General features: G+C 32.9%; 1 protein-coding gene across 3 annotated transcripts in view; it reads left to right on the top strand.

Moving 5' to 3' along the window:
* UGGT1 (UDP-glucose glycoprotein glucosyltransferase 1) overlaps positions 1–14757 on the top strand; it is a 96406-nt gene extending 81649 nt beyond the window's left edge. For all 3 annotated transcript variants that reach the window (XM_074301700.1, XM_074301699.1, XM_074301702.1), the window contains 10 exons: positions 114–198; positions 1966–2054; positions 2470–2574; positions 5919–6003; positions 7321–7503; positions 8972–9132; positions 9949–10063; positions 11986–12102; positions 12659–12830; positions 13953–14757. In XM_074301700.1, coding sequence (XP_074157801.1) covers positions 114–198; positions 1966–2054; positions 2470–2574; positions 5919–6003; positions 7321–7503; positions 8972–9132; positions 9949–10063; positions 11986–12102; positions 12659–12830; positions 13953–13978 — 1138 coding nt within the window. In that variant the 3' untranslated portion in view covers positions 13979–14757. The remainder of the gene's footprint in view (positions 1–113; positions 199–1965; positions 2055–2469; positions 2575–5918; positions 6004–7320; positions 7504–8971; positions 9133–9948; positions 10064–11985; positions 12103–12658; positions 12831–13952) is intronic.
* Positions 14758–15673: the final 916 nt, after the last annotated feature.

The following is a 15673-nucleotide window of genomic DNA, read 5'->3' as shown; positions in this document are numbered from 1 at the left end:
TGGGAAAAGGAGAAAATACAGATGCTAAAATAGTGAAAAATCATTGACACCTTCCCAATCCTTCTGTGTACTAAGAGCATTTTCATATTTAATACATTTTTTTTTTTTTAAAGCCATGATGGTACAGACTCTCCCCCTGATTCTGATGAAGTTGTGGTTGTTCTCAACAACTTTAAGAGCAAAATTATCAAAGTCAAGGTGAGTTTGAAGAACTGGAATAGCCACTCTCCTATAAGTTTTCAGAGGCAGGTTTAAAGTTATGTCTGATGTGATAAAAACAGCTAAGGATTTGCCTGCATTTTGTAAGTTAACCACAGAAATATTATAGGCTGCGTTTTTTTGCTGGAACTAAGAATTTTGTGTTTAATTTAACTTAAGACTTAAGATAGACTATTTTATTCAACCGTAACTTTGTTCCTCTTTTGGAAATTTAAAAAGCCTTGAATATCCTTGAGAAAAGAAGATGAACTAGCTCATGTAGTGAGAGTGAAGAATAACACCCAGCTAGCCATTAAGATACACTGGTATTCATGAAATAATAAAAAAACCTATTGGAAGACCTTTAGCCTTTTGAGTAGATCTTAATGGAGAATGTATAGGAAGTCATTGATGAAAATAATATAGAATGAGAAATTGTGGTTAGAGAAATGCCCATGTTAATAAGATCACAATGAAGTCATCAAAACAGTGAACTCTTTGCCTTATTGAAGTTTGTTGGGGTATTTTCACTTAAGGTTTAAGTGTATTGAATTAAGTGTATAAAAGTCACTATGCATATTCATAGAAATGAATATCAGCTGGTGATTTAAGAGGACAGAGTGCTGGATTTAGAACCAGGAACACCTGAATTCATATCCTATTTAAGACATTAGCTATGTGACCCTGAACAAGTCACTTAACCTCTCTAAGCCTCAGTTTCCTAATGTATAAAATGGAAATAATATTAATACCTACCTCACAGGGTTGTTGTGAAGATCAGACAAGATAATAAAGATAAAAAACTTGCAAACTTTTTAAAGATTAAACACATTCTAGCTATTGTTATTTACTATTATAGAATTTTAGTGTTACAAAAGACCCCAGAAATTATCTAATTCTATCCCCGTTTCATTTTATTTTATAAATATTTTTATTCTATAAATGAAAAAACTAAGACCAAAAGAATTGAAATGATTTGCTTAAGGAATCAATAATCTGATGTGGTAATTAGAATGTTAGACTCTGGGATGCCTCATTGAGCTATAATTGCCTGGAGTTATATTTTTTAATAACTGACCTTTTAATTTTAATTTGTAAAAAATTGAAAAAATAATAACAATGATAATATCTAATAAAATTTGTATGGTGCTTTAAGGTTTGCAAAGTGCTTTACAAATGCTCTCTTAATTTATTCTCACAACAACCCCAGGAAGTAAGGTGCTGTTATTGTCCTCATTTTACAGATAAGGAAACTGAGACTGAAATTAAGTGACTTGCCTAGGATCTCACAGTTAATTAAGTGTTCAACGCAGATCTGAATTCAGTTTTTCCCGACTCCATGTCCAGCATTTTACCCACTACAACAACTAGCTGCCTATATTAGACTAACTACAACAACAGCTAGCATTTATATGGAATTCTAAGGTTTGCAAAACATTTTTCATATGTTATCTCAACTGATCCTCACAAGGTAAATGCCCTCTTTATTTTTATTCTCCTCCCAAGTCATTATTTATTTAAAGATCTTTATTCCTTTTTTTTTAATTTTGAGTTCCAAATTCCCTCCTTGCTTCATCCATTGAGAACTTACAGATACTTTAATTGATATATTGATTTTTTTTTTTTTTTTTTGCTTATAAGTAGTAGTCAGTGTTTCATAATGTACTGTTTATTCCACATAGAAAGAAATTATTCCAGGGAAAATATGTCAGTCTTTTTATTTGATTGACATGTTAAGTAATTTGGATAATGTGCTTATATTTACAGGTTCAGAAGAAGGCAGACATGATGAATGAAGATTTACTAAGTGATGGAAATCATGAAAATGAGTCTGGATTTTGGGAGTCCCTTAAGTGGTAAATTTCTTCCTTCTCTTTTTTTGGAGGGGATTTTCTTTTAAGTGAAATCAGGTTATTTAGGCACACTAAAGTAATATTAATTATAGAACCTTTCAGATTCTTTGTTTAATTTCAGGACTTAATGTTTTCCCACTAGATTATACTCTTTTTCCATAAGATTATTTGAGAGATACCGCATAGAGAGCTTCATCTTTGCTGACTCGTTTATGTGGTTTATTTTACTATTGAAAGGTTGCTGCCTTTTAAGGAATTATTCTCGTGTGTATTTTTTCCATTCTGAAACCTGCTAGGTAGAAGTGAAATGAATAGGAAAACAGGTTCAAGTGGCATTATTTCTTTATCATTTCTTTTGGGTATTGCATATCTATACCAGCGACATAATTGTTCTGTTGCTTCTCCATTTTATACTTAGGGGTTTTACTGGGGGTCAGAAGACTGAAGAAGTGAAACCAGATAAAGATGATGTAATTAATATTTTCTCAGTAGCATCTGGACATCTGTATGAAAGATTTCTTCGGTTAGTCTTTTCAGATTTTTTGTGTATACATGTGCATGTTTGTTGATGTATCACAATACAACTTCATAAACTCTGAGATCTTTATGATATTATTTTGTGTTTCTGTAAAGTACACTATGATATATGCCCATAATTTTTTCTTTCATATATGATCTGAAACACTGATATAATAAGCACTATCCAAGGCACTAGCTATACAGAAGACATAGATAAAATATTCCCTCCTTCAAGGAGTTTACTTTGTATAAGGGAAGACAGTTTGTACACATAAATGTTTACATGGAGTTTACAAAGCAACTACAAGGTAAGTTTTTAACATGTTCTAATGACTGGGGTAATCAAGAAATGCCTTAAGACGAAGTTTCTGATCTCAGCTTTGAAGGAAATTAGGGATTCTTATGAAGTAGAGGTGAGGACTAAATAAGACTATTTAATAAACTATTTAGAGTGATTCATAGTGGAGCCTTTTCCCACCAATTTCAGTTGCTAATTTTTTAAAGGATCATAATAAACATTGTGATATAGGAGAAGGAATGTTGAATTTAATGTTAGAAGACCTAAATTCATAATTAGATTTTTTCTATAGTATTATAATTAATTCACAGCACTTTTCTGGGCCTCAGTTACGTCTTTAAAATGAAGAGTATGGGAATGGGTTATTATAGTTCAGTAGATAAAGGACAAGGCTCAGAACCTTCCCAGACTCAGAGACTTGAATCTCATCTCTGAAGAAAAGGGGAAAAAAGGCAAGAAATAAAAAAGAATCAACTTATTAATTAGAATTAAGACTTGGGAATGACAAAAAATTTTAAGGTAGTGATAAATAAGATGAGGATATGGAAATAAATAATCTATGACATTTCTCAATTCTAAATATCCAATGATGCATGATTTTATTCGTTTGGAATTGCTAATATAATTATTTAATAATATAAATATATATTTGCATACATAATATGATTACACCAACATTTAATATCTTTGTTTACCAAGTGCAGGCTAGAAAGAGTAATTGGAAGGTGAAAGTAGAAGACTGTAGCATGTTACACATACTATTTCCTTGTCTTCTAGGGTCTTTGTTTTTGTGAAGGATTGAGTATAGGGAATAGGAAAAGGCAATTGGTCAGAGTCAACCTTGTAACAGTCGACCTTTCTCTGTGTGCCTTATGAGAACATTAATTAAAACACATAAGTCTTAGAAAATTCTTAATTTTAACTTTATTCATGCTTCATATTTTTTGTGGCACTGCAAATGATTGGAATGTTATTGGAAGAGTCTTCTAAGCCCTCTTTTCTTTCCTTTTTTTTAAATAGCTTTGTGATGACTGTTTTCTCCTCCCCCTTCTCTCCCCAATTCCCGGTGAAGAATGTGAATATATATAATAACTTTTTATTTATAAAACATATGCATGGATAATTTTTTATCATTGACCCTTGTGAAATCTTCTATTCCAACTTTTCTCCTCCTTCTCCCCACCCCCTCCCTTAGATGGCAGGTAGTCTAATTCATGTTAAATATGTTAAAGTAGATGTTAAATACAATATATGTATACATATTAAGCCCTCTTTTCTTTAATAAAAACATAGTAGCTCAGTATTTCCACTGATTTTTTATTGCTTCATGAAAGTAAAGCTGGATTATTGAAGACTGATACTAGAATGTATACTCCAATAATAAGTACTGTAAAATCAGAACCATTTCTGAATAGAACTGGTGATAAACTATGTCTGTTGTACTAGGACTAGCTTAACCAGTTGATTGACACTAATTATTGGATTGGCCTCAGATTTTTCACATTTAGAAAGTCTAATTATCTAACAAGTTTTGTGTGTGAGACTGTCCGGGCACAGTCTGCCAGAGTCTTACATACCAGTCTTCAGGATTATCCCGGATAAACACTGGAAGCGAGTTGATTAGGAGGTGCAAACATTCTGTCTTTATTCAGTCATCCTCTCAGTGGGGATAGCAGGAAACAAGAGAGCCGAGTTCTGCTCAGGGCTGTCTATTTATGCTGCCTCTCCTCTGGGATTACCCGTGCAGAGCCCACTCAGAACTGTGTAGGTGGAGCCCCAGAAAGGAGGCTTCTGGAGTTACTACTGCATCCTAGCAAGATCTAGCAAGAGGACACACTCCTTGCCATCTCAAGAAACTTAATAGTTCCTTTAATTCCTGCCAGACAGAACCTCCTGCCTCAGAGGCCAAGCCCCTCCTGGGCTTGCCCTACCAGCTAGCATGGCATATAGGCTCTGTGGTACATCTCAAAGAGAGAGCAATGCCTCATTGCCCTTAACAGTTTTATAAGAATTTCATTCTGCTTTGGTGGAGGAAATATCAGTACCAAGTTAGTTATTGATCATTGAAATATTAAACATGCTATGGTTCAGGGATTGCTCATAATTATATATTGTTTACCATAGCTCAAGTTCCCCCCATGACAACCCCATGAGATCAAGTATTCTTAGCCCCATTTTATGGATGAATAAACAAGTTTAGACAAAAGAAGTTGGCTTGCTCCAAACCACACAGATTGTAACTATCAGAAATTGGACCTGAACCCAGGCCATTCATCTCTATTAAGATTCAGTGTTCTTTTTTTCCTCCGAGTTTGTGCTGACAATAATATTCCAGTAGTACCTGTTACTTTTTAGCTATTCCGAAAAGCTAAATGTCATAGAACAGAATCAATTTTTTAGAATTGGAAAGGACATTATAGATTCATTTACAGAACAAACTGAAACTCAAAGAGGTGAATTGAATTGAATGATTAAAAAAAATACTCCTTATTGAAAATTTTTCATTGATGCAAATAAGTGGGAGAATTGGCTCTTTTCCAATCTTATATTTATGCTGCTTTTGGAGAATGTGTTGTGGTTGCCCATTGTTTGCAATTATTGTAAAAGCTGCTGTGGCTTTGTTTTGTCCTTTTATCTGATGGATGGTGGTTGCTGTGATAATTGCTAATTTGGCTCTGAAATTGATATTTGTATTGTGCTGTACATCTCTTTTTACCACTTGAATAAAAAATATTTTTAAGTATATCATAATTAAAATATTGAGGGTTTTTTTTAAATAGAAAAACTAGTTATCCACTTGATTGGGTGGTAGGTTTAATGTAACATAAAAGTAATTTTCAGTCTGATCTTATTTAATGGTTGGACTGTGAGGTTTTCTTGGTTAAATGGTCTTCTTTTACTTAACTGAGCTATCGAATAACTACCTAGTACAAAGTCTAATGGTTTCTTTTAGAAAATGGTGGTTGATAATATTGATGTCAAAACTAGTATAAAATATTTTTTTCTATTTTTTGTTGTTGTTTGTTTTGTTTTTTGCTTTTGCTTGACAGTATAATGATGCTCTCAGTTCTGAAAAATACTAAGACGCCTGTGAAATTCTGGTTCTTGAAGAATTACTTGTCACCGACATTCAAGGTTTGTTCATTAATCAAAAATTAAATATTATAATAGGAATACCCCAAAATCTCCAAGGGCTGTTTTACCTACTTTCTTCTGTCTCTACTTTCAACATGATTTTTGGCCGGGGGAGGGGGGGCATGGAGAAAGGAGGAAGGAACAGTTACAGTGGTATTTTGGCCAGTGAAATTGTTTATTTTTTAATTTTGATTTTTTTATTACTCTGTCGGAAAAACATTCCCCACTCTCAAGGAGTATTTCCATGTACAAAGAGCAGAAGAAAATGCATATAAAATCAGCAGTCTCCATTATGCTCAGCTTATTTTCATTTTTAACATAAACAATAAATTCATCATGTCTGTTTCTAAGAAATCCTGCCTCTCTGTTTTGCTCTGTACCTCTCTCATCTGTTCCCTTCTATATATCATTTTAAGATGTCATCATTAGTAATCCTCCTCCTTCACAATTCTGCACCTTCCCCTCCTTACAATTTCAAAACCTTTATTAGTCCTAACAGATAAACAAAACAAATTCACACATTTTTCATGTCTGAAAATATATATTTGAATTTCTATTATATCACTCTTATGTTAGGAGGTAGGAAGTATACTTGTAACTTAAATGACCTCTGTAGTGTTGTGCTGGTGAATTTTTAATTGTTTACAATTTCCTGATTCTAATCTTATTCATTGTCATTTACTACCACATCAAAAATTATGTGGAATGCCACATAATTTTCTCTTGACCAGACTTGGATGTAGGGTAAACTTATCAAAACCATTCAAAAATTAGTTTTCCTGAAGTATATAACAAAAGGATATCTATCACCTGTTGTGAAATGTTTTCAGGTTTAAATTGCAATCAATCATATAACTTTTAAAAAATAAACAATTTAAATTTAACTTGCATTAATTTATTTAGATGGAAAATCTTTGAATATGACCCTTATAATAGACTTGTCTGCTATCTAAGAACTGACTTAGCTAAATTTAATGTTTAGCTTCAAGACGACAAATTTTATAGTTGTAGAGACTAATAAGATGGCCTACTATAAAAGGTTTGCTATTTATGTTAATTGAGAAAGAACCCATATTGGAAAGAAAAGGTACAGCTTCAAAGTATTACAGGAATTTATATAAATGCCTTCAGAATGGTTAGATGTTTTCATAATTTCAAATTATGACCAAAATTGGTTTGCCTGAAACAATTTTAGGGGATTAAGGTGGGGAGTATTTTTGAAGACAATACTCTTGGTTAAATGTATTTTACCTATGCATTAGCCATATATTTCCTGGATTCTAATAAATGATTTAATGTTTTCTTTATTTATAAAAGGAATTTATCCCATACATGGCAAAGGAATATAATTTTCAGTATGAGCTTGTTCAATATAAATGGCCTCGGTGGCTTCATCAGCAGACTGAAAAGCAGCGCATCATTTGGGGTTACAAGATTCTCTTTCTGGATGTACTTTTTCCACTAGTTGTTGACAAATTTCTGTTTGTGGATGCTGATCAGGTAAGCTGTTGAGGTCCCCGCTTTGGTAAATTAAAAGAAATAAAGAGTTTTAGAATGTTTACCATCATCTTCTGATTATCTACCATAGTGAAGGGAAGGTTTTGTATAGATAATGAAAACCTAACCCAACCCATCTGGGTTGCTGAGCACTGATAAATGATGCAGATAATCTATAGAGAATGAGGATTTTTCTGGATAGCATTTAAAGGGCATACACCAAAAAGAATTTAGGCAAGAAAAACAAATGTGCTATTATTGACTGATCTCTTAATTAGCTTACTTAATTAACAACCCACCTAGATCCTCCCTTTCTCATGTAATATGAGAAGGAGGACCTTTTGATAAATAAATGTGCTAGTAAAATAATACAACTAAAATTTTAAAAAATGAGTTATTAAGAAAAGCTGTGTGTTGAATAATGAATGATTTGAGTTCTTCAAAATAGCTAATGCATGATTACTAAAAGTCAAATTTTAAAATTGTGAAGTAAAATCATCTATGATCATAGTCTTATTGGTGAAATTTTTTTAATTTTTAAAATATGCTTTCTCTCTTTGAGCTAAAGATGAGGTTTTCTTTCCTATTCACCCTCTAAATACCCCCAAGCTCTTTTACTAATGTTTGAGTTACAGTTTATGTTTGAGTTGGATAGAGAAGTATTGATTAAGAAGAAAAGGCCATTCTCCACAATGAGATGAACCAAATCAGTTCCAGTAGAGCAGTAATGAACTGAACCAGCTACACGAAAGAACTCTGGGGTTGACTATGAACCACTAGAATTCCCAATCCCTTTATTTTTGTCTGCCTTCATTTTTTATTTCCTTCACAGGCTAATTGTACACTGTTTCAAAGTCCGATTCTTTTTGTACAGCAAAATAACTGTTTGGACATGTATACATATATTGTATTTAACATATTTAACATGTATTGATCAACCTGCCATCTGGGGGACGGGGTGGGAAGAAGGAGGGGAAAAGTTGAAACAAAAGGTTTTGCAATTGTCAGTGCTGGAAAATTACATATGCATAAAATTTTTGTAAAAAAAATATTTTAAAACGACTTACATTTAATGCAGAATAGTTCTTTTTATTCTGATGTGAGATACTTTGAAGACTTAAAAGTTGCAAGATTTCATTCATTTTCACTTTTTCCATAATGCTGATGTTTTAGTAATTCAAACTTCTTTTCCCTCAGTTAGAATTGGTGAGGTCTAACATTTATTGGAATTTACTTGATAAAGTGAATGGCTTCTTGTAAATTGTATGCCTTATTCAAACACTTTGGAGCCCCAATGGTTCATTTCCTTCATTTTTTCTTAGTAAAATTTTTATACATGGAGTGGTTTTTAAGTGTTTGTTGTTCATGAAGGAATTTATTGTTTGTGCTTCAAAAAGATATTATTTGTTAGATATCTGTACCAGCTTTGTAGAAGTGTTTTTAGAAATAACTTTTGGTTTCCTTTTTTAAGATTGTTCGGACAGATCTGAAGGAATTAAGAGATTTCAATTTGGATGGTGCCCCTTATGGATATACCCCATTTTGTGATAGCCGCAAAGAAATGAATGGTTACAGGTTCTGGAAATCAGGTTACTGGGCCAGCCATTTATCGGGACGAAAATACCATATCAGGTACTAAGAAAGTGACTGCATATTTTAAAAAAAAAAAAAAATCACTGCTACTGTACTAATTCCTTATTACAAAAGGATGACAAAAAAATAACCTTTCAAATTTTGATCAGGTAATAAATGTTTTTTTTTCATGTTTTAGTATATTTTGTAATAATTGTGTTTGGTCTTAAAATGTAGAGTCCAGGCTAAAGTTTCCCTTTTCTCCCTTCAAGCCTTTCCAGTTTTACCCCACTTTTTGTTGGGGTGTGTTACATCTTTCTTTAATCCTTTATTGCTGGGTGGGGTTAGGAAATCAGAAGGAAGAGAAATGTTGCTATCAGAAAATGAAACCAGTATCTTTACATTTGTCCTTGAATCAGAAGAATTATTGTATCACTTTTCTCTTTTGATTCTTAATTGGCAATGTTGAAACAACTATGACAATGAGCAAGATGCTTTTGACCTCTGACTAGCAAATATGTTTCAGTTAACCACAATAGTTATTTCTTAAATTGCTAATTCTTGTTACAAATCTTTGGTCAGAGATTACATATTTTCTTTTGACAACAATGATAATGAGTATCAGTGATGACATTAATAACCAATAGTGTTTGTTTTTGGAAATATTTTTATTTTCTCCTGGAAATAATAATTTCCCCTTTGGAATAACAAATGCTTGTGACCTTTAGTTCCCCTGTAAGTATTCAGCTTGAGTGAAACTATCTTTGTTCTCCAGAAGCAAGGTACAAAAATTTCGCCACTAAGCCATGGGTGAATTTGGTGAATTAGTGCTTGTGACATTCTGTGGCTTTTAACAGCTGGATCTTCTGTACTTAGTGCACTCTATGTTGTGGATCTGAAGAAGTTTAGGAAGATAGCTGCTGGAGACAGACTCAGGGGACAATATCAAGGTCTGAGTCAGGATCCCAACAGTCTTTCAAATCTTGATCAGGTAAATGGTCTTTTTCATGGTTTAAGATATTCTGGCATAACTGTATGTTTGATCTTAAAATGTTGGGTCAAGGCTAAAGTATTTCCTTCTTCCCCTCAAGCTTTTCAAGTTTTACTCCAATTTTTATTGGAGTGTGTTACATCATTCCTTAATGAAAACTTTCTGAGTTATCCTAAACTAAAAACAGAGTGAGAGTAGGGAGAGCAGGGGAGACTGAAAACAGATTGCTTAGAGTGACTAAAGCAACTCTGACAGTTTTTCCTTGGTATCCTGAATTTATTACTTTGCTCCTCCTCAAATATAGCAAGAATAAGTCATTTGAGGTTGGAGGGCAGGATTGGATAGATTTTGTGATCATCTGCTTTTTTTTTTTTTTTTTTTTTAATATTGTTTACCTGAAAAGCCTTATAAATATGGTCCATCATCAATTTAAATTACTTTGTAAGTAATCTCATGTCAGTTTTTAACCTATGTCAATAATATTGAGGTTTTTATTTATTATCTGGTTCCTTTAGGGGTCTTCTTGCTAACTTCAACATAATTTCACTATTTTGTGCTTCATAGTGGAATCTGATTTCATTTGACTAGCTTCAGATGGCTCATTGTCAGGCTGCATTTTAAATGTATTATAGTCATATCCCAAACCTCATGTGATTAGGAGATATATGGTATATGAACAATAACTTATGGCCATTTCTCTTTGTAAAAGGATACCTGAGAGTAAAACAGTTTACTCAAGTAAACTCTTAAAATATCTCTAAAAAGCAACATGGGGAAATGGAAAGATAGTGTACTGAGATTCCTGAGAGGCTTAGCTTTTAAGACTGACTCCTGTATACTTAGTAGCTATGTGGTGTTGGGCCCATCATTTAATTTCTCAATCTCAGTTTCCCAATTTGTAAGCCTGGAATAAGTGTACTTGCATTATTTTATTCTTAAGAGTTGTTAGGAAAACTATTTGTAAATCTTAAAGTGCTATATTTGTTATTGTTTCCTGCTATTATTATTATTACTCTTACAATCTTTAGGGAAGGAGATAGCAGTGGAATATAGATATTTTTGTTGGTATAGATTAGTAGTAGACTGTAATCTCATTTGGTTGTTAGAAAACTAGTCAAACCCTCATAAATCTTGCTTTGAAAACAACAACAACCACCCAGAAAACCATGAATTGCACTTTTGAATAAGGTACAAAATTATAGGTATCAGAAAAAGTTTATATATCTTATAAGTTCATAAGTTAAATCAAAAAGAAAACTGCAGAGAAATACTGTGATTTGTGTGTGTTAAAACTTAGATTTCTACTTGTTTAGTGTTGATAGATTTTTTAAATTTTTTTTTTTGCTGAGGCAATTGGGGTTTAGTGACTTGCCCAGGATCACACAGCTAGAAAGTGTTAAGTGTCTAAGACCAGATTTGAACTCAGGTCCTCCTCACTTTAGGGCTGCTGCTCTATCCACTGTGCCACCTAGTTGCCCCTGTTAATAGATGTTTTATGGCAATTCTATCTAAGGGATTAGTGTTTTGTTTTTTTTTTTTTAATAGTATAAATCTCTTTTGATGGCATAAATTTGGCTCCATCTAAAGGTGAATTACTAAATGAACAAACTTACCTTTGATTGTGGTATAATGGAAAAAAGCATTAGACTGACTACCCTTAATCTGGGGCTCTAATTCTAACTCAGCTACTAATTCTGTGACCTTGGGCAATTGACTTATCTTGATCCTAAATTTTATCATCAATGAAGGTATTATACTAGGTGATCTCATAGAACTTTCTTCTCTAATCTTAAGAATTTACAATTGTGTGATCATTTAAAATGGGAATTGCAACTAACAATTATTGCTGTTTACTTGTCCAGAAGTTTTTCTTCCTTTAGTAGTTTAGATGTTGTTTAAATTTTATTTTATTCACTAAACAGGATTTGCCCAATAATATGATACACCAGGTGCCAATTAAGTCACTCCCACAAGAATGGCTTTGGTGTGAAACATGGTGTGATGATGCCTCCAAGAAAAAAGCAAAAACAATTGATTTGGTAAGCTTGTAGCTGCTTCAATGACTGAATTTAGTTTTGATTTCATGTTGCATAAAGCTGAATAATTTTAATACAAAATTTGTTTATTAATCAATTTTTCCTTATAGTTTCATAATTCATATCATTATAGATCAGTATGGAGAAGGCTGTCTCAATATAATTATAACACTTCTCCTATAAGAGCTATAGTTACTCACTATGATGATCCTAATTAATTGCTGAAGAAAAGAGAAACTTTTTATAACTATGCTATCCCTAAAATCATTATTTGAATCAAGTAACTCTCCATTCTTCCCAGAAAAAAATACTTCAGTTTTGATTTCTGACCCTTCATCATATTATCTCTCCCTGTGTTTTTGTTATCTTTCCCATAATCTCATTCTTTTTTGTCTAGTTTGTCATAAGCTTGTTATTCCCACAAATTTAAGATTTTTTATTTGTTAACTTTTAAGACGATACAGGACTATTATTTTAGATTATAACTTACATATATTTTGAACTTTTCAGCTAAATGTTATATTCTCTTCTTTTTAATACCAATCTCTGTCTTTCACAGTGTAATAATCCAATGACCAAAGAGCCAAAGCTGCAGGCAGCCGTCCGCATTGTCCCAGAATGGCAGGACTATGATCTTGAAATCAAGCAGTTACAGAGTCGTTTCCAGAAAGAAAAGGAAATGGGAATTAGGCATCCAGAGAATGAGACAAAAGAACCAAGCATAGTAGAAGGTAATCTTAATCTGTTCCTTTCATTTATTTATTTACCAGCCCCCCAAAATAGTAATAATAATATAAATAAAAATATGTTTCCTTTAGACAAGAATCTTTTAAAAGGGATTAGTGTTTGTGCTTATTTTTAAGCATTGTATACAGAGGAAAAAGATAATGAAGTTTTCCCAATTCATCTGCAATAATTATATGTGAATAAAGAGCTATGTAATATATGGAGATAATATAATTTTTGCTGCTATTTTTAATTCTTTGGTTTAATGCTGCATCTACCCAATTAAAAATTTTCTCTAAGAGCATTTGCTTTACCTCTTTGTTTTTCCAGACTCTACTAGTAATGAATGAATTTTAGTAGAATTCTGCAAATTAATGTAAAATTTCTCCAAGCAGTGTTCTTTGAAAATATGAGCATGTGCATACACATAATTCAATTATTAAGCCCACTGTGTGCTGTGCTAAACACTGGGATACAAATAAGAAAAAGAAAAATCTTGCCCTCAAGGTGTTCACATCCTTATTAAAGGAGATTATACACTAAAGAAAGCTGAAAACCTGAGGGCCATGTGCAATAATGTAGAAATTGAATCCTAGGAGTCACTATGGGAAATAGTTGGGCTGATGGCCTTCTTTAAAGGGAGGCTTTTGGGAAAAGTCTGTTTCCCTACCCTCCACTTCTCATCCAGTTATCAGGGGAAAGATATTCTAAGGTCACTTTGAGTTCCAAGGTTGAGGCCATATGTGGGATAATAAATGTCTTGGTGATAAGAGTTTCCTGGGATTATAAAGATGGTGGAGTTGAATCCAAAGAGTAAAATATTATACACATCCAAAATTTTAGTCTTTGCATTTTGTCTTGGTTTGTAGATCCTTTGATCATTTAAGGAAATTATATCAAGATGTATAAATAAAAAAATTAAAATTGCTTAATGGTTGAACTGATAAATTAGGGCCCTACTTTTAAAGATTTAAATAAAAAGCAAAAACAAGAAATTGTGGGTTGTAGCTTTTGTTGGGCAAATTTCCCTAACATAACAATTTGTATTGCAATTTGAGAAGCCTGCCAGATTAGTGTAATTATAATTTTAGACTTTCTGCTTCATTTTCATTTTTTCTTTTCCACAGGGCTTCCAGTACACGTAGAATTATGATCCCTGAAGGAGGATATGTGTGAAAGACAATTTTTATATTAAATGCTAGTTTTTTTTCTGGTATCTCTACACAACTGCTGATAAATTGGATAGGAGAATGTTTCCAAGCCTTTTAAATCCTGGAATTTTGGGTTGCTGTATCCAAATGAATGATTTGGCTCCAGATTATTGGAATTAAGATTATACTGGATTTATACTGTTGCAGAATAGCTGATTATAGATTCTAGAACTTTGGAGAGTGAATCTTCCGGGGGGCGGGGTTCTTCCAGAAGCAGTTCTATAATCAGAGAAATACAGCAACAGACAAGCAGAACACATGTTCTTTGGAACCCACATCACCTCAGTCAAGAGCACACCCTCGATATCTGGTCACGGGGAGCAGGACATCCAAAGTGCACGAGTTCTTACCTCAGTTTTTGTTTGTTGCTGGAGCTAAGTTCTGCAAACTGTACTGTAGAGTAGAACTGTGCCCTGAATTGGTTTTCTTTTGTAAGAGTGGTATTCACATGATCTTTGTGGTTTGAGGTTTAGAGTAATTTGTTCCTTGTTTCTGGATGGCAGATATATTGTATAATGAAGACCTCACAGATCATCTGTTTCCTCAGGATTGGATCAATACAAAAGCTGAATTCAATTGGAAACTACCCAGGATTTTGGAGGGTGGTTTGGGATGGGGTGGCATATACTTGCAAATTGGTCACCCTCTCTTATGACCTGATAGTACCACAGTGTCTTTTTAAAAATAAAAATGTTGTTGTCCCATCCCCCAGTACTGTAAACCTTTTGGTTCATTGTTTCATAAATTTTTTATGTTTTTTAATTTAATTTTGAGAGGCAGAAGAAAAAGCAAATCTCATAGTTCACATGTTTAATAAAAACCAAGGTACATAAAATCATCATAATCATATATCAGATTATTACAATAATAGGATTAAAAGGTAATTGTGAAGGTCACCTGGACAGGCCACTCATCCTACTTCTCAGTAGGATTTTATATAAATAGAGTGAGGAGTAATAACTATGTTTTTGTTAAAGATTCATTTCAAAATCTCAGTACCTGTTAACCAAGAGCTTCATTTTTGTGGTTGCCATCCCTTTGCACATTGCCCTGTATTCCTTTTCATTTATTGTTTTGTTTTTATGCTCTGCAGATGTTACTTGAGAAGATAAAGACTTTGAATCCACATATTTATGTTATCAGATGAAAGTCCTAAACACAGCAGTCAAGTAAATGCCTTCTATGTCTTAATTTTTATACAACCTTTAATTACGCTGGTGTTTTTTTCCCACATAAATGAATCTCTCCTGAGACTGATCATAAGTCTGTGGACAAATATATCTTGCGTGTGGCAAAGCAGCATGAATACTTTGGGTACCCAGCAAGCCAGTGTTTAAGCTTTCTGGCTCTTTGTGTGAATCTCATTTATGCAAACATGATACTGTCATGCATATTGCTTATTCCAAGAGAGGTAGGAATTCTCAAACCCACCGTTAAAAGCACAGCAAAGTTTTATATTTTCATATTTCACTTGCTTAAAAAAGGTTTTTAAATTTTAAAAATTTTTTCTAAAATGGAAAACTTCTCTCAAAACTGATTCTGATTTTTATTCATATATTCATTTGAAATCTTTCTAAAAAACAAAAGTCCACCAAACATATATTTTATAGAAATTTGGGAAATTGATAAAATAGTTC

This window comes from Sminthopsis crassicaudata, chromosome 3 (genome assembly GCF_048593235.1).
Source record: "Sminthopsis crassicaudata isolate SCR6 chromosome 3, ASM4859323v1, whole genome shotgun sequence".
NCBI lineage: Eukaryota > Metazoa > Chordata > Mammalia > Dasyuromorphia > Dasyuridae > Sminthopsis > Sminthopsis crassicaudata.
Note: the sequence above shows the minus strand (reverse complement) of the source record. Positions and strands in the feature narration are given on the sequence as shown.